Here is a 23798-nt window from a genome sequence, read left to right as displayed (position 1 = left end):
CACCATGTCAGTGTATTAAACAGTTACATGAAATAAAGCCAAAATAGAATTTTAAAAGAAACATAACAGTATATTGATTGGTTACTTGAAAATGAAGCTAAAACAGAAATTAAAACAATATAACAGTGTATTAAATGGATACATGAGATGTAGCCCAAAATAGAATTTTAAACACAGCATAACGATGCATTAAATAGTAACATGAGATAGAGCCAAAACAGAATTTAAAATACAGCATAACAGTGTATTAAATGAACACATGAGACGTAGTCAAAAACAGAATTTTAAAACAGCATACTAGATATAAAACCATTCCATAAGAATAGGTTCCAAAAAGAGTTAATAAACAGCATTTTAGATATAAAACCATTTCATAAGAATGGGTTCCAAAAAGAGTTTAAAAACATCATTTTAGATATAAAACCATTTCATAAGAATGGGTTCCAAAAAGAGTTTAAAAAACAGCATTTTAGATATAAAACCATTTCATAAGAAGGGGTTCCAAAAAGAGTTAAAAAAACAGCATTTTAGATATAAAACCATTCCATAAGAATGGTTCCAAAAAGAGTTTAATAACAGCATTTTAGATATAAAACCATTCCATAAGAATGGGTTCCAAAAAGAGTTTAAAAACAGCATTTTAGATATAAAACCATTTCATAAGAATGGGTTCCAAAAAGAGTTTAAAAAAAACAGCATTTTAGATATAAAACCATTCCATAATAATGGGTTCCAAAAAGAGTTTAAAAACAGCATTTTATACATAAACCCATTTCATAAGAATGGGTTCCAAAAAGAGTTTAAAAAACAGCATTTCAGATATAAAACCATTCCATAAGAATGGGTTCCAAAAAGAGTTTAAAAAAACAGCATTTTAGATATAAAATCATTTCATAAGAATGGGTTCCAAAAAGAGTTTAAAAAACAGCATTTTAGATAGAAAACCATTTCATAAGAATGGGTTCCAAAAAGAGTTTTAAAAAACAGCATTTTAGATATAAAACCATTCCATAAGAATGGGTTCCAAAAAGAGAATTTAAATAGTATATCAGCTCTTAAAATAATTACGAATAGGAATGAGCCCATAACAGGAATTTTTTTTTTTGGGTAAATGAATATATTACCGAACCCCAAGGGGGGGGCAGGGAAAAAGAGAACCAATATACAGGAGGGAAAAGAAAAGGAAAAAAAGGGGGGGAGAGGAGAGCGGGAGGGGGAAGGGCGGCCAACTAGCCTATGCAGAGGAGGTGTGCCGCAAAAGGGCAACGTCAAGGCCCCAAAAGTTCACAATGTGTCTGTTCTTAAGGTTGTCCTTGGAGTGCCTCTGACGGATACAACTGAGCTTGGAAGAAACATCGAAGGAGATGGCTTTCCAAATCACATCGAAAGATCTAGAGTTGGAAGTCCATCTCCTGAGGTTTCTTTCCAACCAGATATGGTGAATCGTAGCGCTGAAAACTAGCTTCCCGACAGTGTCACAAATGGAGTTCCCTGGAAAAGTTTTGAGCAGCTAAAGCCATTCACGATCAAAACTCAAGGCCCTTCTACTTCGTGGTCAGATGGAAGACATGGCCTTGTTCCAGATGGAGGATGTGAAGGGACAGTCAAAGAAGGGTCAGGGGTATCTTCTCGGCCAATTCAGCAGAGGTTGCAAGAGGGGGGGCGGGGATGGTGCGGTGGATGAGGAAGGCTTGGGTAGGCAGGCAAAGTCTAAGGGCTCTCCAAACAGTGAGGCTATGACGAGGGATGTGGCTAGTGAACCAAACTAATTTGTGCCAGGGGACAGAAGGGCTAGGATCTCGAGAAAGGTTCCATATAACTCTAACTTGTTACAGATCTATAGACCATAAACGTTAAACCAAGACAACTAGAACAAACTGTTCCAGAGTACCAAGAACTATAACCTACCCAAATCTGAATTTCCTTTCAGACAAATCCAAAACATCAAACCAACATAAAAGAAAGATAAGGAGCCTACCTCAAGCAAAGCCAACGTCCTCTTTCTTCTTCTCCTCGGCAGGGTTCCTCTTAGCCTTTCTCCGATCCTTTTCCAATCTCCTTAGCCCTCTCTTATTCTTGAAACTTTCTGGCTAAGACGGAATGATTTCCAAAGGCCTGATTTCCTCCGATTCAAATACCCCATATCATAGTCAAAACAGGGAAAAAGTGTTGAAATATGTAATCCTGAATACCGTGGGGGTATTCTGGTCCTTTTGGGGTTAGTTTATTTATTATGTTATTAGGTACAGTTGGCTATGTGGGTTTTAGTCCCACATCGCCTAGTTTAGTCTATTTGTAATTTCCCCTCTATTATAAATAGAGGGGCTTACCTATCAATTAATTAATTCAAGTATTTACAACGTCCATCTTCTCTTCTCTCTTTTCTTCTCTCTAGAGTTACTGGTTACAGGTCCAAGGTTTTCTACATGGCATTAGAGCTAGTCTGATCTAGGCTAGAAAAAGAGGAAAAAACCCTACTCCTCTCCAATCGACTTCTTCCTTCTTTTCTCTTTCTCTGCTTCTCCTCCTTCTGGTTTTCTTCTTCTCATCCTTGTAAGGGGGCAGCACTAATGAGGTAAAATCCTTAACCAATGATTTAGTTGCTGCCCTCCTCCATTCAATCTCTTTTTCCTATTAAAATTCTGCTGGAACCATCTTTGCGAATTGGAGCTTTCCAGAATTTTTTGGGGATCAACTTCCTATCACTATTGAAGGCTGACCTTCCACCATTGGAGCTCCCTTTGCTCTCTTTTCCAGCACCTTCCTACCCTATTCGATTGACCTCCTTTCCTTTTTTCTATTTCTCCATCTTTCATTAACCTTTCCAGCCCCTACCCTAATCGATCTCAACTTGTTAGGGTTTTTGAAAACCATGACTCCAATCGATTTTAGGGTTTCCCTTTTCAAATGCAGCTAATTTTTTTGGGGTGATTCCCTACTACTACAAGCCATACTCGACCTAAGTTTGGACCCTTTCTGATGGCTGGATTTGTTTCTACAACAAAACTTTCTTAACCTGCTAATTTGGTTACCTGCTAAAACCCTAACTCCAATCGAAATTAGGGTTACAGGTTTTAGCTTTTGCTGATTTTTGGAGGGCTGATTACTTCATCTACAAGGACCACTCGACCTCAATATTGGCCTCTTTCCAAGTGTTTGAAGACCCCTAACCCCAATCGATCCTTATTTTCAGGGTTTTACAAAATCATGACACAAATTGATTTTTTGGGTTAGGGTTATTTGCTGCTGCTGAAGTTTTTTGGAGGTGTTTCTACCATCAAGAGACGCAACCTACTTCCACTGTTCATGGCTTGAAGAAGTTCTATTTCGTGTGATAGCTGCTGCCCTATTTTTCTGCATTTTTCTGGTGTTTCTCCCTCTTGAAGATCAAGTCTCAATCACAAAAAGATGTTGGTTATTCGTGTTAGAGATCCATTCAAGCAGCTCTGGACAGCATCTATTACACACTATCAACAATCTTTGACAAGTCATCATCCCTTTTATGAAGCCCCCTTTCCCTACAATCGATCTCAACTTTCAGGTTTTTTACAAAACCCTGACTATAATCGATCTAAGGGTTAAGGCACTCCTCTCTTGCTGATTTTTTGAGGAGAGTTTTGTAACCATCAGAGGAGTACTCGACCCAAGTTTCAGCATCATTCATGGATCTATTTTGAAAAAAAAACTCAGGTTCACACTATGGCTCGATTTCATCATTTATCATCCTATTCTTTTACTTATTCCTATGTGGCTGGCTGCTTCAACTACCTAAGGATCTGTTGGGTTAAGTAATTTATACTTGCTGGTTCTATCAAGCTTTACTACATACCTTGCTCTATTGATTGGCTTCTGTAAGCATGACTGGTTGACATGTTACTGCTGCCTTTATGAGGACTACTGCTGCCCTATTATTGAGTCTGAATATCCTACTATTGGAGTTCGAATTTCTTTCATTGTTGAAGACTCGAATTTACTACCTTGAAGATCAGCTTATTTGGGATTACAACAGCATTGTTCCATGGTTATTGGTTGCAACTACGAACCTATTCAGTTGTGTGAAGCTCTTCTACTGCTTCATATCCAGCTTACTTTGGAGCTTGTTCCTAGCAGTGTTTACTAATTCAGATCTTATCCAAGTTTTTTGTTGAAGTTTATTACATCAATTCTGTCCAGATATCTTCGTCAGTTCTATTTAGCATGAGGGAGTTTATAAATTGGAGTTTTGCACACTTGTTCTTCCTTGTTTGAAGATTGGAGCTTTTCCTTACTTCAAATCAGATCTGTATACTTATCAGATGTGAATATTGGAGTTCGGTGTTTGTCCCCTGCAGGAGTTTCCGTCTAAGGAGTTTGTTTGGTCGTTTGAAGATGGTGGACAATTTCTATGTTGCATTATTTTTCCCCATAATTCATTATCCCACAACTTTTGTTTTCACTTCACCATCTCCCCTAGGCCCTAACATACCTTTGGCATATACCCATAACAACTTTGGACGATAATGGTATTCTTTAACTTGCCATTTCTTCCTTTTCCATTCCCTTAGCACCTTTTGGAAAATTCTGGAATATTATATTTTTGCCTTATCTCTTACATTATCTCTGTTATGTCCACGTGTACTACTACACGTGAGGGAGAGATTATGTACAGTACACCTACAGACATTGTAGAAGCAGAACTTGCAGGAATATTTGGTGCAAAACATAGAAGATCAGTGTTTCCACCATTACTATTGGGAATCCTTCTTTATTGGGTTGAATTTGCCGTAAGGGGGAGATGAAGAGTATTGAAGATGTTTGGTTATTGCCTGCCTGTATGAGGTTCTACAGTTGGGTTGATCTTTTCCGCTACCTGATTCATTTGTTTCCACTGCTTGCTGCCCTAGTTGCTTGTCTTCAAGATTATCAGTCAAAGATCGTCACTGGATAGCTATAGAAGATTGGTGAAAGCTGCCTTTTTTTGCTGATCAAGTCTGCCCAGTTTTTTGAAGATCTATATTTAAAGTTCTTGAAGGTTTATTTGGGAGCTGCATTCATCTCTGTCAAGCTGGATTCTGCTGCAACTTAGTTTCTTCCTATTTTGTTCAAGTTGAGCATTAGTACCTTGTATGCACCAACTTGAGGGGGAGTGTTAGCATTATTATGGAGTTATTTTTTTCTTTTTAGTTCAAGCTGGTTTTTCTTTCTTCTCTTATTTGTACAATCCAGCTTGAGGGGAAGTGTTGGAATATGTAATCCAGAATACCGTGGGGGTATTCTAGTCCTTTTGGGGTTAGTTTATTTATTATGTTATTAGGTACAGTCGGCTATGTGGGTTTTAGTCCCACATCGCCTAGTTTAGTCTATTTGTAATTTTCCCTCTATTTATAATAGAGGGGCTTACCTATCAATTAATTAATTCACGTATTTACAACTTCCATCTTCTCTTCTCTCTAGAGTTACTGGTTACAGGTCCAAGGTTTTCTACAAAAAGAATCAAGCTAAACCTCACTTTCCTTCCCCATTCCCTGAAATCTTCTCCTTTTCCTTTCTCAACCTTCGTTTCCTTTTTTTTTTTTTGAAACATCTGGACCCTTAAACGGGTCTACCCAGCGACCCAAAAGGCTTTTGGGTCAGGCCCAAAGTTTAGGGTCACTACACCTGAACTTTTAAATGGCTGAAATAGGGCTAGAATAGAAAGAAACAAAAGCAACAACAAGAAGTCAAAAACAAAGATCTACCAGGCCATGACCTTGGGAATTTACCACACAAGAAGCTTCATCCCAAGCTCCAATGAATTGCTATCCTGCTGTCCACCAAATTCTAAAAGGGTATACCCAGTGCACGAGGCTCCCACCATTGTGGGGTCGGGGGAAGGTCATGATGTACAGAGTCCACTAAATTCTAATTCTTTCAATTAAAAAACACTTGCATTACATGGCACATTAGATCACTAACATATAGGCTAATGACTCCCTAACTTTCTATTTCTAACGATAAAAATATTCTAGAACTTTCCTAAATTCCCTAGATTTGATGATTAAGAAAACAGAAAAATAGAAACTCCTAAAAACTACTTGGACTGAAAAGTGGAAACTAAATGTTAACCCAAATCTTCCAAAAACTCAAAATAGAAACTATAGATGACACTTAAATAGTTAAATCCCATGTACAAGTCAAACCCCCCATATTAGGGCTTTTAAAGTTGGCCCATAAGCCCATTTAGTGCACAAACCCATTATTCAAAAGTCCAACTACACATACTCCAAATTAAGCCTATTTATGCTCAATCAAGTTGGGCTTCCTGCGTCAATAAATGTTAGATATTTGTTCAAACTAGTTAAGGGAGCATGCATATGGCACTTGCAGGGCAAGATACATTAAGTTCTTATGTGGTTGGTGATGATACAAGGGGCATCAATGTGTGGCGGCCAAAGACATTTTGTAACAAAAAGTATGGAAACTTAGAAATTGTAGAAGGCTATTTTGGCCATCTTTAGTTTTTTAACAAAACTATAAACATGAAGCCAGCAACATTAATAGGTCCCTTGAGATTTTCCCTAAAACTAGCCAAACCTAAACTTACTAAAAATAGTAAGATCCGGAATTTTTAACTGTAATTTCCTATTGTTAAAATAGTAAAGCCATGGCGTACAGTTCTTAATAGTAATCCACAATTTACTATAAATAGTGAATATCATATTAATTTAATTGATCAAAAATAGAGAACCCCAGATTTAGTCATTAATACCAAAATTACAACATGAATGCCATAAAAATGAATAGATGAATACAATTATCCCTATGTTTTTACTATAAATAGTGAATATCATATTAATTTAATTTATCAAACATAGAGAACTCCAGATTTAGAGGGTGGGCCTTGGTGCAATGGTAAAGGTTGCTACATTGTGACCAAGTGGTCACGGGTTCGAGCCTGGAAACAACCTCTTTGCGAAAGCAGGGGAAGGCTGCGTACATTATGACCCTCCCCAGACCCCTCAGTGGCGGGATCCTCATGCACTGGGTACACCCTTTTTTAGAGAACTCCAGATTTAGTCATCAATACCAAAATTACAGTATGAATGCCATAAAAATGAATAGATGAACACAATTATCCCTATGTTTTGGCGAATGTAAACAGTCAACTAACCTCATATGTACAGAACTAAGGTTTGCTTGGTTCCAATCGTTGCTTTTATAGTGGGGGATGGATGTATGCCAAATCTACATTGTTCGGATATGATTACGAGTAATACTTACAAACTCCTCTTTGATTAGAAATTTCTTCACAAGTACAGATCTATACTGTAATACTCAACCTGTTCACCTCGAGTGATGACTGGTGAGCATCAGAGGTTAGGTTAGGTGTTTGGTCAGTTGTGTTGGTTTTGCTTGGCTCCAATCACAATTATTATTGGCTAGAGTTGCACACGATGGTTCAAGGATTCTTCAAATTCCTGTGTGCTATATAACTGAAACTAATTGCCTTACACTTTAAAGAGGTTCTGTGAAACTAGAAGAAAAGATTTTCTATACCTTCCGGGAAGCAAGAAACATGCACTTTACACTTCTACGATATATTTAATGATGATAATTGTCCATCATGTTAGCAGGGGATTTGTAAGGTCTAACATTATATGCTTGGAATGACCATTGTGGCTTTTCGCTGCATGTTTTTTCTATTTGTTATTAGATTCTGATTGTCTAACAATCTGAATTTGGCCCAAAATTTTTGAAATTATAAAAAGATGAGATGGTGTATAACAATTGTCCCCATCTTGCATAAAATCTATTAATCATTCTTATATGGATTGAGTTAGTGAACCCAATGGTGTGTCAGTGCCTAGTTATTAGATTTCTTACTATATCATTTCTTTGTTCTACATGATGCAAAATACTTGATGAATCAAGCGAGTAGTTTTATGTTTTTTATATAATTTTGCCTTGATTTCTTTCTTTTGATAGTTGAAGTCCTGCTATTTGCCTTTGCACCAGCGTTATTATAGATCTGTTCAAACCTTAAATAAATGTTACTTTTCTTATGTTATGCTTTTCAAATATAAAATATTGACGAAGGCGTTTTGCTAAAGCTGTAAACTCCTTGTGCTAGCTTTACTGCGAGAAGGAAAAGCTTCTAAATGATCAGTTTGACCAGTTGAAAACATCTGTTGATATTGGCGATATTTTGGGTGCGAGTGGCTCAATGAAGAGAACAGAGAAAGGTGATTTTTGCTATAATCCGCTTTGTATTTTGTTATCAATCAAATTTTTTTTTGAATCCTGTTAACTTTAATCTGAAATTCTATTGATCGACAAGATTTCCTTGACAATGATCTGCTTCTTTCTTGCTGTTCTTCATCATAGAATAGAAATGTACAGATCATTGGTTATACTTTTATGTTCTCTCGAGATGTGTTTGAATGTGCACCTGACTGCAGATCAAGCATTTCAGTAATTAAATGGCTTGTTGAAATAGGCTGCTTACACGATTGGGGTAAGCAGTCCTAGTTTGATTAGGATTAGTCCTACTAGTTCTAGCTGATTAGGAATAGTCCTAGTCATGTTAGGAGTAGTGCTAGTCAGATTAGATTCTTTTCTTTTATTTTATTTTTATTGTTTTACCCTCAGCCGAGTCCTATTTTGGCATTCCTAGTTGTATTAGGAATTCCTAGTAGGACTAGGACTGAGGTGTTATTATTCCTATTTGTACTTTGATCAGATTTACTTCAAGTTATTATAAATAAAGGGGCTTGGGTGATCGATTCTAATCACTCAAGCATTCATATCAAAGCTGTTTACATGGTATCAGAGCCATCTCTGATCTGAAGAGCAGGCTCCCCCTCGATTTTTTCTGGTTTTCTTCTCCAACTCTCTCGGCTATTGGTGTCCTTCTTCTCCAACTCTCTCGGACTCTCTATTTCATTCAGGGCAGCATCTTTGAGGTGATTCAATGAAGAATTAGCTGCTGCCCTCAATGACACCTCACTGAAGATTATACAAACACTGGTGTGATCTGAAACTGCTGCAGGTTTCCTCCAACCCTTTGAGATCAAGCTGGATTTCTGTTTTTTTTGTGGAGATTGATCCCTGCACTTGCTGATCTACACTTTACATATTTCAGATTGCAGATCTGAATCCAATCCACATCTGATTCGAACCTGCAATTACCTACATTCAGATATACCTAATTTTTTTTTAAAAATTTAGGGCTTTTTATTGGCTCATCCAAAGGGGCCAATTTTTTGAGGGAATCTTCTCCACGACAAGGGAGATACTTGATCCTTGTTTCAGCCTGTTCTGACGGTTGAAACTCATACAGTTTCAAAACCCAGGGTTTCACTCGATACCGTAACCAGCCCTATTAGGGTTTCTTATTGCATCATCAGAATTTTCTGATTTTTGCGAGGCTTATTCACCACCACTTGCAGGCATTCGATCCAAGTTTCAGCCTATTCTCGACGCGCAATTGCTGCCACTTCAAAACCCATACTTGGGATCGATTCAGTTTTTGAAGATTTATTTTTTTCTTCAAATTTGTGGATCGGTTTCTACCTCGAACTATGGGAGATTCAGAGACAACTACGCTACTTACGGAGGGGATGGTCGGACTAGGAATGACTTCCTTCCTATCTTCTGCCATCAAGCTTGATGGTACGAATTATTTAATCAGGCTAGATCACTATCCTCGACCGTGGTGGTAGGGGATTCATCGGCCATCTTCGGCGCACCACCAAACAACCAACAAGAAGGTGCTGCCCGTACTAAATGGGCTGCGAACGATGTTATGGTGATGTCATTTGTTTTAAATTCTATGATCACGATCTATCCAATCAATATCTCCTCCTTGACACGCTACTCGAGATATGGATCTGTCGAGGGAACTTATGGTTGATCGGAAGTGGTGCTCGGTTTATGAAATCGGAAGATACTCCAAACCACTATTCAGAAGGAGATGTCTTTACTAAATACTATGCTGCCCTCAGTGTTTATGGCGCAATTGGATCATTATGCTCGATTCCGGCCTACTACTACTGCTGATATTACTGCCTACCACACCTATGTAGACCAATTCCGTGTCTATGATTTTTTGGCTGGCCTCAATGATGACTATGACCCTATTCGGGTGCAAGTCCTTGGACGGGTTCCTTTCCCCACTTTAGAGGAGACTTTTTCTTATGTTCACAGTGAAGAGACACGAAGGGCTGCCATGATGATGACTCCTAAAGTTGAGAGATCAGCCTTACAGACTGCTGGTCCCACTCCTGTTGCTTCTTCTGATAGTGTTGCTGCTTCCACTACTACTACTAAAGAGCCTGTTGAGTGTGAGCATTGTCACAAACCATATCACACTAAGGCTCAGTGTTGGAAATTACTTGGGAAGCCAATTGATTTTGAGGCCAAACGTGGTCGTGCTAAGTCTAAAAGCAAAGCTAATCATACTGAAAGTGTAGCTCCAACTCCCACTGTTGACATTGGTTTCTCCCAGGAAGAACTCTAGGCTTTGCGTCGTATGTTGAACACATCGACTGCCTTTACTACGTCTGCTGCCAATTCAGGTTCCTTCTTTGCCCGTACAAGTATTTCTTTTGCTGGTCATCGTGCATCAGTAGTATCCACTCCATGGATCACAGACTCCGGTGCTACTGATCACATGACAGGTGCTTCTAACCTTTTTAATACATATTCTCCTGCCTCTGGTAAAGATAAAGTCAAAATTGCTGATGGGTCCCTCTCCTCCATCTCAGGGAAAGGATTCATTGGTTGTTCTCCTTCCCTTACACTGTCATCTGTGTTGCATATTCCCAAATTTACAACTAACCTTCTTTCCATTAGCAGTATTACTAAATCCCTGAATTGTAAAGTGACCTTTTTTCCCACTCACTGTGTTTTTCAGGAACTGGACTCGGGGAAGACGATTGGATCGGGTAAAGTGCATGGCGGATTGTACCTGCTTGATGGCGATCCTACTCAGGCTTTACGTTCGGCATCTTTCTCTTCTGATTTACATAAATGGCACTCTAGACTAGGCCATCCCCCCTTAGGTACTTTATCAAATTTATTTCCAACATTAGTTAAAGATTGTAATAAGGAAGAATTTTTTTGTGAGCCTTGTGTCTTGGCTAAACAGACGCGTTCAACTTATCCTATTTCTAATAAAAGATGTTCTTCCTTATTTCATATTGTTCATACTGATGTGTGGGGACCTAGTAGGAAAGCTTCCCTGACTGGCCATCGGTGGTATGTCACTTTCATTGACTGCTATTCTAGGTTCACTTGGGTATACCTTATGCACACAAAGAATGAAGTTTTTTTATGTTTTCAACACTTTCATCAACTGATTAAGACCCAGTTTAATGCCACTCTTCAAATTTTGAGGAGTGACAATGGGAAAGAGTATATGGAAGCTCAGTTCCAAAAATACCTTGCTACACATGGAATCCTCCATCAGACCAGCTGTGTCGACACTCCAACCCAAAATGGTGTGGCTGAGAGAAAAAACCGCCACCTCCTGGAGGTGGCTAGGGCTCTTATGTTTGCTCGCAATGTCCCTTCCCTTTATTAGGGGGATGCTGTCCTTACTGCAGCCTATTTAATTAATAGGTTGCCCAGTCGGGTTCTTCTTTCAAAAGCCCCTATTGAGCTATTACTTGGCTCTTTTTCCTTTATAGTCCCACCAAAGGTGTTTGGCTGCGTTTGTTATGCTAGGGATACAAGGTCCCCTGGTAAACTTGACCCACATAGCCTCCGCTGCATTTTCTTGGGTTACTCTGCTACCCAAAAGGGGTACAAATGTTACTACCCTCCATCCCGCATGACTTTTGTCAGCATGGATGTTGTCTTTCATGAAAATGTTCCATATTATGTGTCCCCACCTCCTCAGGGGGAGAGTGTTAGTGAAGATGTGCTGACTATTGACTCTCCACCTCCACTTCAAATCTGCTTACCATGAGTCCGAACCAGTCATTTCTAGTATTCCCCCGAGTCCGGGGGAGAGGTTCCTATACAGGGGAGACCATTTCTATTCAGGGGAGCAATCTACCCGGTCCGACTCCTATCCGGAGGACTATTAGTGAATTTCGAGAGGAGGATTGATGCCGGTGTGAAGACCTATGCATGGAAACATAAGGGTTCAATCAACTGTTGCTCCAGTACCAATCCAATTGCCGAACCCGGATCCAAAACCTGCCTCTCCACCTGGTAATGATCCTGACTTACCTATTGCTCTTCGCAAGTGTCAGAACTTGCACTCAGCATCCCATATCTCATGTTGTTTCTTATGATTCCCTTTCCCCATCCTTTCGTGCCTTTGTTTCCTCTCTTTCTTCTGTTCGTATTCCTAACAATTGGCAGGAAGCTTTATCAGACGGAAAGTGGAAGGCAGCTATGATGGAAGAAATGGACGCCTTGAAGAAAATAACACATGGGAGCTTGTGGTTCTTCCACCTGGGAAGAAAACCGTTGGATGTAAATGGGTGTTTGTGGTGAAACAGAAGGTGGATGGCACTGTGGATAGGTATAAGGTACGACTCGTGGCCAAGGGGTTCACTCAGACATACGGCATTGATTACCGGGAAACTTTTGCACCTGTTGCAAAGTTAAATACTGTTCGTGTGTTATCTTGTGCATTCAACCTTAGATGGGATTTGCAGCAGCTAAATGTAAAAAATGCCTTCCTAAATGGAACACTGGATGAGGAGATGTCTATGGACATTCCACCAGGGTTCTCTTGTGACAGAAACCAAGGAAAAGTATGTAGACTGAAGCATGCACTTTATGGTCTGAAGCAATCACCTCGAGCATGGTTTGGCCGGTTCCACAAGGTCATGATTTCTGTGGGCTATAAGCAGAGTAATGCTGATCACACACTCTTTATAAAGAGGGTTGGTGAAAAACTCACTGTTCTTATAGTCTACGTTGATGATATAGTGGTTACTGGCAATGATGGTGATGTGATCAGACGGTTGAAGACCTTCCTTGGACAAGAATTTGAGATTAAAGATCTAGGAAAACTACGATACTTTCTTGGGATTGAAGTAGCCAGATCTTCTAAAGGCATTTTTCTCTCCCAAAGGAAGTATGTCCTAGACTTATTGGCTGAGACCGGGTTGCTAGGCTGTGATCCTTCAGATACTCCTATGGACCCTACTGTTTGACTCAAGGAAAAAGATGGTGAGCCTGTTGATAAAGGCCGATACCAAAGACTTGTAGGGAAGCTGATTTATCTTTCACACACACGTCCTGACATTGCTGTCGCCGTGAGTACTGTGAGCCAGTTTATGCATGATCCCTACTCTTCTCATATGGAGGCTGTTCTTCGTATCTTGCATTATTTGAAGTCAGCTCCTGGAAAAGGAATTCTTTTGTCTACTCATGGTCATCTACGGATAGAAGCATACAATGATGCTGATTGGGCTGGTTCTACAGATCGGAAGTGTATTTCTGGGTATTGCTCCTTTGTAGGTGGAAATCTTGTCACATGGCGTAGTAAGAAGCAAAATGTGGTTGCTCGTTCTAGTGCCGAAGCTGAGTTTCGAGCTATGACACAAGGTATTTGTGAGTTACTATGGCTTAAAGGTTTGCTACAAGATCTTGGTGTTTCTATTCGTCTTCCTATGATGCTGTACTGCGACAACAAGGCTGCCATCAACATAACACACAACCCAGTACAACATGATCGTACCAAGCATGTTGAGGTGGATAGGCATTTCATCAAAGAGAAGTTAGAAGCTAGGCTGATTTGTACTCCCTTTGTGACATCTGCGGATCATCTTGTTGATATCTTCACCAAGGGATTGTCTGGAAAATTGTTTCATCCCAATCTAGTCAAGTTAGGCATGATCGACATCTTTGCTCCAACTTGAGGGGGAGTGTTGAAATAGGCTGCTTACACGATTAGGGTAAGCAGTCCTAGTTTGATTAGGATTAGTCCTACTAGTCCTAGCTGATTAGGATTAGTCCTAGTCATGTTAGGAGTAGTACTAATCAGATTAGATTCTTTTATTTTATTTTATTTTTATTGTTTTACCCTCAGCCGAGTCCTATTTTGGCATTCCTAGTTGTATTAGGAATTCCTAGTAGGACTAGGACTGAGGTGTTATTATTCCTATTTGCATGGTTTAAAGTATCAACCGATATGATATGATACGATACGATACGATACGGACTGATACACGTATCGGTATCGATTGCTACCGATACGATACATACCGATATGTCTCCGTTTTTTTTTTAATGAATTGTCTCGAAATGTATCGACCGATACATGCCGATATGATACGATACGACCGATACGTATCGATACCATCGATACGTCCAATAAAGGGTTCTGTGGATGGTTTAATACGTATCGATAAGTATCGGCCGATATGGCTCAATACATACCGATACATCACTGATACGTACTGATACATACCGATACATACCGATGCATTCCGATACGTATCGATACCATCGATACATTTCATAAAAAAGCCATTTTCACTCACAGACTTGATACAATTCCTAATCTAACGGAAAAAATGAAGGAAAACTCTCAACCAATAGTCTAAAATCTTGCATTTAATCTTGGTTTTTCACACTTTTAAACTAAAAAACGAATCAAGGAGTGCTACAACATCATCCTTTGCATCATCCAATACTCTTCAGGACTATAAACGATTACAACATGTGAGAAACTTCATCTTTTATAACAATTTCAATTTAATGCACTTGTTTGGTTATACATTATTCACCATTTTTGGTTTTATGCATGACACTTATTATATATTGCTTATTTTTATTGGTTTTTTGTTCCAAAAGTGTATTTCCATGTGTATCTTGACCATTTCTATGCGTATTTGTATTGTTCGAGACGTATCTCCGAAACGAAGCGATATGATACGATACGTCTCTTAAAATCACCCGACCGATACGATACCCAATACCGATACTTTAAACCTTGCCTATTTGTACTTTGATTAGATTTACTTCAAGTTATTATAAATAAAGGGGCTTGGGTGATCGATTCTAATCACTCAAGCATTCATATCAAAGCTGTTTACATGGCTGTTGCATCTTATTACTGTCAATTGCTTTCTGCCTTAATCATTTTTTTTTCTGTTAAAAAGGTTTTCTGGTTTGGTAAATTCATTGACTCCTAGCATATCAAATATTGTAGCTAATGACATAGATATTGACATAAAGCTGTTCTGGAATTTCACATTTTCTTTGATATCAGCAACCTCTGCTTGTTTGATGGCTTATCAAAATCTTGGTGAATTAGAGATTCTGGTGCTCAAGATAACCACTACTGCTAAAAGGCTAAAACTACTATAGCTGCCGGTTTTAATATACAACAACTACAAACTCAGCTTTATCCCAACTTAATGGGGTCGGCTACATGGATCCAAACAAAACAAACTATTATTATGTTTGTTTTTGGTGGCACTAAGTACTATGGTATGTACTTACAAGTGTGTTATGCATTATAACTTTTAAGTTGCTTTACCTTGTTTTAAGGTTTAAATGATGAGCAGTCTACTAAATCTGTTTTTCTTTATCACACAGAGAGGTGTCCCAAACCCTAGCTCGTGAAAGATTTGGTCTTTGAATTAGCTGATTATTAAGTGGGTGCTTATTGCTTACTAAACATGATTTTTAGTTATTTTTGCTTGGTTTAAGGTTTAACAGAATATCGATATCAATATCTTTTATTTGGCCTACACAAGCATAATGTAAAAACTCTCGTTCGTGGATGATTTGGTTTTTGAATTGTTTACTTACTAAGTGAATTCCAAATTTTTATATCCTATTTCATGTCTTATGGTAAGCCTCCAAAAGTTTTCACTTTTCATTCAGGTTCTTTCTTTTTTTTTTTCTGCTTCACTTTCTTTTCTTGTTATTTTTTCCGCAGTAATTTAAATTTAACTGCTATGAGTCTGTGACCTTGAGTGTCATTGGGTCATACTTTTTGATACACTGCTTTTGGCTTAATTATTTATGAATTTTTTTTCATCAGGGGAGCTTTCTGTTCATGTCAGTTCGTTTGCAATTCTTACAAAATCTCTGCTCCCATTACCAGATAAATATCACGGTCTCACTGACGTGGATACACGTTATCGTCAACGGTAAGCTCAGTGTTCTTGGGCTGTGACATGATGATCAACAGGATGATTAAGGTTTCATCCTCCTTAGGTCTTCTTAAACATGTGCACTCAAGGGACTTCTGTTGCGTACATCCATTTTATGTTCAATGTTTTAAACTCAGTTTTTTTAAAAAAAAAATTGGACTGTTCATCCAGTTTCCTAAACAATTGCCATTGCGTATGTGGATGTCTAGTCAGTCATGATAAAGTTCGCTCCTTTATTTGAATTTACAGAATTTATCTGGACATTTAGAGGAATTCTACAAGGTTAGAGTGCGAGTATAGGATCAACAACATGAGTCGTTTGATCATTAATGCAAATTATTAGGTCAAGTAAAACTGTATGCTGTAAATTCTGATAAATTCGGTATATTATATCTTCCTTGTAGTAGAAAATGTGTCTTTGCTACAAGCTTGCATTAGAAGTGTGCTAAGGTGGAAGGTTTAATCATTAAAAATATTTTGAGTTTTGGAATAAATGTATTACCAGAAAACAACAGAATTGAAAGAAATTTAGTAGATGCTCCTTCAGTCTTTTTTGAAATAAATGTTGGGTAATTTGTACTAGCTTGGAAGTGTGATGTCTGGTAAGCTCCTCTAAATCATGTGGCCTTTGGGATAGCAGCAAGAAGCACCATATTGGAAGACTCTGCACAGGTTAAGAAATGTTGATATTGATACGATAGCAGTATCTTGGAGAACTGATCTATCGTTCAGCCCCTAAGGTTTATTTATATGAGTAAAAAACAGAATTACAAAGACAATAGGAAACTTACAAACGAGCTAAGCATAAAGCATAAACACAATAAGAAAACTTAGTAGCCTAAATGTAAACTACTTAACAAGGAAATATAACCCCACGGTATCGAGGTCTATGAACATCCATGGACCCCAACCAATACACATGTATTCTAAAAGTCCCCCTCAGGCTGGATATATATATATATTCCATACCTAGTTTGGAATAACTTTAAAAAAATGCAGGTTGAAACAAGCGCCATGGTAAACACATCACCAAGTTGACTGCTGATGTTGACAAACGAATTGGAGATGATCTTCTGCATAACAAGTTAACAACATTCCTCACAAAGTGACAATCGACTTCAATATGCTTGGTCCTTCCATGAAAAACAGGATTGCTAGTAATGTAAATTGCAGCTTGATTGTCACAAAACATCTCCATTGGTTTAGAAGCTACGGATTCCAACTCTCATAGGAGAGACTTTAACCACAGTGTTTGAGTTAAAATAATACCGCAAGCGTACGGGTCAATCGTAGCTACGGGTCGAACACGAGGAGATATACGCCACTCTATTTAATTAACTTAAAAGTAATGCAAAGTGAACCAAATCAAAGTGTTAAATTAAACTAATGAAACTAATGAAAATTAATGCATCCTAACTCATAAGCATCTAACAAAATTAAGGGATTAAGTTGGCGTCTTAACACATGAGCATCTAACCTATCAAACTATCGTAAATTGGAAGGAATAACAAAAACGCAGCCACACTTCATAATCACAAAAAAAAAAAAAAAGGGAATAAAAGTGCATCCACATACCACAATCATATAAAAAAAATAAAAGAAATAGAAGGAGAAAAAGAAGAAGATAGAGAGAGATCGAGGAGAGGGAGAATGAGATTAAGAGTTTAGATAGTAAAACCTAGATGTGCTTGCATGAATGTAATTGAAAAGCTTGAATACTTGCATAAACTTACCATGGCCTCCTCTTCTAAATCTTCAAGTCTTGTCATCAACTTAAGAACTTAGACTAGAAGGCTTAAAACCTAAATTAGAATTAAGAAATTACAACCCAATTGAAGACTTAAATTGAAATTAAAGCATAAACTAAACCTATTACAACCATTAAATGAAAATAAAAAAGCAAACTAGAACTTATAAAAGCCAAAAATCACAACTTAGAAGGAGAAGAAGAAAAGAAATTTTACTAAGTGAATGAACTAAAAATTACACTAAAAACTGAATTAAAATTGAACTAGAAACTAACTAAAAACTGAACTAAAAAACTAACTTCTTACAACCCAAAGGGCAAGAGGTATTTATAGGGGGAAGAGAAGAGAAGAGAAGAGAGAAGAGGGAAGTGTAGGAGAAATATTCCCTAAGAAAAGAGAATATTCTCTTCTGCTTCCTCTTTTACAATGCCTTGAATCCTAAGAAAAAAAGGAAAAAAATAGAAAGAAGAAGAAGAGAAAATTGTTTACATAGAACTTCTATTTCTAGAAAAGTAAACTTCCAATTATAACAAGTGCTTCCTTTTCTTTGTAGATATCTTTTCCAAGCAATAAAATCAAAGATGCTCTGACTTTTCAACTTTCCATAGGTGAGAGAATATCTTTCAAAATAAATCTATTCCAAGTAGAATTTCAGAAGTGCCCTTGAGAAGTTGGAGGAGAGAGAGAGAGTAAGGGTGATGACTAGGATTCCTTCAAGAATAAATAAAATACCCATTCTGTCCTTTAGGAAACGTGGAGCATGGGGTGTTTATATAGGCCTCACCCTTGTGTTCCTTGCGAAAAATCACCCAAAATAGACTCAAATTTCGTCCAATTTGGAGTTCGGGAGCCCAAGATATCTCAAGTTGAAGTTGGACTGTCCAGAGCCCTCCAAATGGAATCTTTCGGGTACAGGAAATATAACTTCTGCTTATTGCGTTAAGGCCCCTAGAATCCGAACTTCTGCTTCATTTTGTCCTCGGCCGACTGTCAATAATTACAAATAAACCCTTATAGACCATTTTCGCGCGTTACGAAACGGCAAGAATTTCTTCGCTTCAACTCGAATCAAGTGCCGTTTGAACCGTTAAGAAGCTGACTCGATGGGCTACACATCCATGTTATTAACACCTCTAAAGAGCTTAAAAACATTTTTTTAGCATAATCTCCTCCATTTTCACAAGAATTCATCTAAAACCTGAAAAGCACAAGAAAGCACCGAGTAACTCTGTCCAATGTGGTAAAATGTATGTTTTATGCCCTAAGATTTCACACATAAATGTGCTCATCACACAGCAACTCAGCTACAGTATGAGCCCTAGCTCTATACTCAGCCTCTGCTGTTTTTTACTTTTATAAATTGGTTATGGACCTCCATACCGTATAGTTTAGTTTTAGGCTACTAATTTTTCCTATTGTGTTTATGCTTTATGCTTTGCTTGGTTGTAACTTTCCTATTCTGTTTGTAATTCTGTTTTTTACATTTATAAACAAAGCTTAGGGGCTGGACGATAGATCATATTGTCTATCGTCTAGTTCTCTTCCACCATCGGTTCCTCTTCTCTCCATCACACACACTCTCGCTTTCTCTCCTGGTTCTCCAAGATACTGATATCGTTTCAAATATTACATGGTTATTTATCCTATCTTGCAGTGTAGACATTTGAGATTCTGCAGTGTAGGAACCCTATTTCACTGTCACATTAGGCACAACGTCATTTTATGACTCAATTATTATCCTATATATGTATATATTACGAATTTTTAATTGGTAAGTTGGAGCAGCCCTTAATATAGAATTTGGCCAAGCGTGGTCATCCTAGAGTTGAAGTCTTTCCTTGCTTGGGGTGATGGAGGAAGCCTTACCATTTGATAGACTCTTAGTTAGTGAATAAACATGTTTTGTTTGAAAAGAAGCATGAGACAGCAAAGCAATTTACTTACGTTTTGCAGGAGTAAAACAATTGCCTGGAATCTTCACCTTCAAGTTTTTGGCTTGCAATGGGATTTCACAAAAATGCATGATCTCTTCATTAACAAGGATCCAAATTTTGGTTTCGATCCTAGTCGAAACCAAAATATATTGTTGAAATCTGCGGGATGGGCTCGAAATTTGGTCCATTTTGCAGGTCAAACTCAAAATGGTCATTTCAGTGGCCAATTGATGAACTTTTGCCCTGAAACTTCTTACAGTGCGTGTTTACAGTTGTTTGAACCATTGGATTGGAAAAAAAAACCCTAAAGTAATAGTTTGGCTTTGGACCCTAGATTGCAGTGTACACCATAGCCTACTGTATTCTTTCCTTTATATAGTCTATTCTACACACAATTTAGTCCTATAACATACAAGATACAACATTTAATTAAAAAAATGAAATATACAATAGGAATGAAGAACCATAAAATTGGAAAGCATTACACAATTTGACCATTTCGAGAGAAAATTTGACCATTTCAAGCAAAATTTCGACCATTTCAGTCAGTTTTTTCCCAAAATATCAGCTGAAACCTTGTAAACCTGTCAAGTTGTTGGTGGTTTTGTTTTGACCAGGGTTGAAACTGAGATAAAGCGTTGAAATTTCGGCATTTCAACCAAAATTTTCTGGATCTGTTCATTAAAAGCAACATGATCCCTTTTCCCAGTGTTGAAATCCTTGAATATGGGCTTGAGTCAGAGTGACTACAACCATCCTTTATTTACAATCTGAGAAAGAATGTTCTGGAACAGGTACAAGGACAATATTACCACTATGACAATTTTACCCTTGGATCCATATTACAACACTCCCCCTCAAGTTGGTGCATACATATCAAACATGTCCAACTTGCTAACAATAGAACAAAACAATTTACTACTAATTCCCTTAGTGAGAACATCAACTAGTTGATCACTCGACTGAACAAACGGAACACCAATGACTCCTTGCTCCAACTTCTCCTTGATAAAGTGTCGATCAATCTCAACATGTTTGGTATGATCATGTTGGATTGCGTTATGGGCAATGCTGATTGCAGACTTGCTGTACAGTAAAGTCGCATAGGAAGATCAACAACCATTCCTAGATCTTGAAGAAGTCCCTTGAGCCAGAGAAGTTCATAGATACCTTGTGCCATTGCCCTAAATTCAGCTTCAGCATTGGACCGAGCAACCACTGCCTGTTTCTTGCTCCTCCAAGTAGTTAAATTCCCTCCAACAAAGGTACAATATCCAAATGTCGATCTTCTATCATCATGGCTGCCTGCCCAATCTGCATCAGTATAGGCTTCTACCTGAAGATGACTGTGCGGAGAATATAGAATTCCTTTTCCAGGAGAAGACTACAGGTACCTTAGAATTCTGTACGCTGCCTCCAAGTGAGAAGAGTGAGGGTCATGCATAAATTGACTAACAACACTTCATGCAAATGCAATATCAGGTCAGGTATGGGATAAGTATATCAATCGACCAACCAATCTCTGATAACTACCCTTATCCATAGGGTCACCTTCCTTACTCTTCAAGTGTGTGTTAGGCTCCAGAGGTGTATCGGCAGGTTTACACCTAAGCATCCCAGTATCACTCAACAGATCAAGAGTATACTTTCTCTGGGAAAGAGATATACCCTTAGCTGAATAGGCAACCTCTATTCCCAAGAAATACCGCAATCGTCCCAAGTCTTTGGCTTCAAACTCTGTGCTCAGATAAGTCTTCAACTTCTGAATTTCGTGTAGATCACTTCCAGTGATCACTATGTCATCTACATAGACGAACAGAATTGTGATATGCTGTCCCACTCTTTTAACAAACAATGTGCGGTCATCAGTACTTTGCTTATATCCATTAGCAATCATGGCTTTATGGAAGTGACCGAACTAGGCCCGGGGTGATTGTTTTAGGCCATATAAGGCCTTCTTCAACTTGCACACCTTTCCCTGAGTATCTGAGGAAGTCAAACCTGGAGGTATCTCCGTGTAGACATCTTCTTCCAACTCTCCATGTAAGAAGGCTTTCTTGACATCGAGTTGTTGGAGATTCCAGCCTTGATTTACAACACAAGAAATAATCACTCTTACCAAGTTCATCTTTGCTACAGGAACAAAGGTCTCTTGGTAATCGATTCCATGGGTTTGGGTAAACCCTTTGGCGACCAAACTTGCTTTGTATTTGTCCATAGACCCATCTGACTTGTGCTTCACTACAAAGACCCATTTGCAACCGACGGGTTTCTTTCCTTGTGGAAGGACCTCCAAGTCCCATGTATTATTTTTCTCCAGGGCATGCATTTCTTCATCCCTTGCCTCCTTCCATTTCTGTTCGGCTATTGCTTCCTGGCAGTTGTTAGGAATAGAAACGGAAGATAAAGAAGTAACAAAGGCACGAAGTGAAGGAGTTAGGGAGTTATAAGAAATGAAATTGGAAATTGGATGTTGAGTACCACTCCGCTTAGGTTTTTTGATTGCAATAGGTAAATCAAGACTGGGATCAGAAATAGGCTTACCAGATAGATGACTAAGACTTAGAGCAGGAAAATAGCCGATGCAGCCAAAGAAGGAGGTCCAAATGAAGAAGATGTATCCAACTGTGTCATCATATTCCGGAGATTCTGAATTTCTTCCACAACCTGGGAAAGAGAATGATCAGGGGGCTGCTCATCAGTAGATGCTTGATTTGCCCGGGCATTATTGGAATGATTGGAAGTTTGGAACCACCTCTCCCATGCCCACGGGTATCTGTAGGGCGACCATGAAGCTTCCAGCATTGGTCCTTGGTATGCCACTCCTTCCCATAGTGATCACATTTAATAGGAGGACGATCACCAGACACACGATCACCACCAGTAGGGCGGGAAGAATTCCCACGGGAAGGAGTCGAAGACCCAGAAATAAGAGCCAAGCGCTCGTGAGTGACAAGAGTAACCATGGCAGTCCGACGACAATCTTCAGCTGCAAGAATTGCATCTGCTTGCTCAAGTGTAGGTAGAGGATCACGATTCAAAATATTTGCCCGAATCGGATCAAATTCAATATTAAAACTTGCCGGAAAATATAAAACCTGTAATCCATCTTCCCACTTCCGGAAGGCAGTTGCATCAACATCATAGGTTGCAATGAAGGTCCCCAAGAAATCAAGTTGTTGCCACATCGTGCACATCTTATTATAAAATTGAGAGAGGGACAACTCCAACTGCTTTGTCGAATGGATTTTCTGACAAAGTTCATAACACTGGGCTGCATTGCCAACTTGAGAGTAGGTGTCGTGGGTTGTCTTCCAGATCTTAGTAGCCGAATCAAGAAGATAATGTCCGGCAATCTCTTGGTCCATGGAATTAACCAGATATGACATAACCAAGAAATTAAAATTCATCCACCTATCTTGGGCAGGACCAACATCAGTAGGCCTGACCGAGGTTCCGGTGATGTAGCCAGAGAGACCACAGGAACCGATAGCAAACAAACAAGAACGAGACCACAACAGGTAATTGGCCCCATTTAATTTATAGGGCTGGCTGGAAACAAAACAAAATCACGCTGTGACGTGCCGTCGAGGCCAGAAGAGGCTGATGTGGTCTCAAAATGGTCAGGCATGGTGGCTGGTCAAAGAGAAATTCTCAAGAACAGAGAAAAAAAAATTTCAGAAAAAAATTACTGCATAGGCAGAAATATTACTGCAGAGAAAGAGCCCTTGGTGGGAGTCAACTCACCATCAAGGGGGAAAAAAATAGGGTGGCAAGGCTATAGAAGGCTCCCGCGAGAAGGAGGAAAGGTGAGAGAAGTCGCGGGAGGTTGGCAGAAGGCTGGGAGGGATGGTAGAGGCCTGCGGAAAGCTGGCGGTGGTGTGGGAGACTGGCGGAGGTGGTGGCTGCTGGCGGAAGTTGAATGGTGGAGGGCGGTGGTGCTGCTAGGACGAGATCACAACAGAGAGAGAAAGAGAAAAAAAGAAAAAAAAAATTATGTCCCATATTCTCGGATTATTTTTGGCTTT

General features: G+C 38.9%; 1 protein-coding gene across 2 annotated transcripts in view; it reads left to right on the top strand.

Annotated features, from left to right (window-relative positions):
• Window positions 1–23798, top strand: part of LOC122658107 (lysine--tRNA ligase, chloroplastic/mitochondrial) — a 109790-nt gene that overhangs the window by 2272 nt on the left and 83720 nt on the right. The window contains exons 3-4 of one of the 2 annotated variants that reach the window (XM_043852997.1): window positions 8090–8201; window positions 16040–16085. In XM_043852997.1, the coding sequence (XP_043708932.1) occupies window positions 8090–8201; window positions 16040–16085 (158 nt within the window). Of the gene's footprint in view, window positions 1–8089; window positions 8202–15976; window positions 16086–23798 lie in introns of both variants that reach the window. The other variant, XM_043852996.1, reaches the window with a different exon arrangement.

Source organism: Telopea speciosissima, chromosome 4 (assembly GCF_018873765.1).
Source record: "Telopea speciosissima isolate NSW1024214 ecotype Mountain lineage chromosome 4, Tspe_v1, whole genome shotgun sequence".
In the NCBI taxonomy this organism is placed as follows: domain Eukaryota; kingdom Viridiplantae; phylum Streptophyta; class Magnoliopsida; order Proteales; family Proteaceae; genus Telopea; species Telopea speciosissima.
The sequence above is the reverse complement of the archived record's forward strand: the minus strand, read 5'-3'. Positions and strand labels throughout refer to the sequence as shown.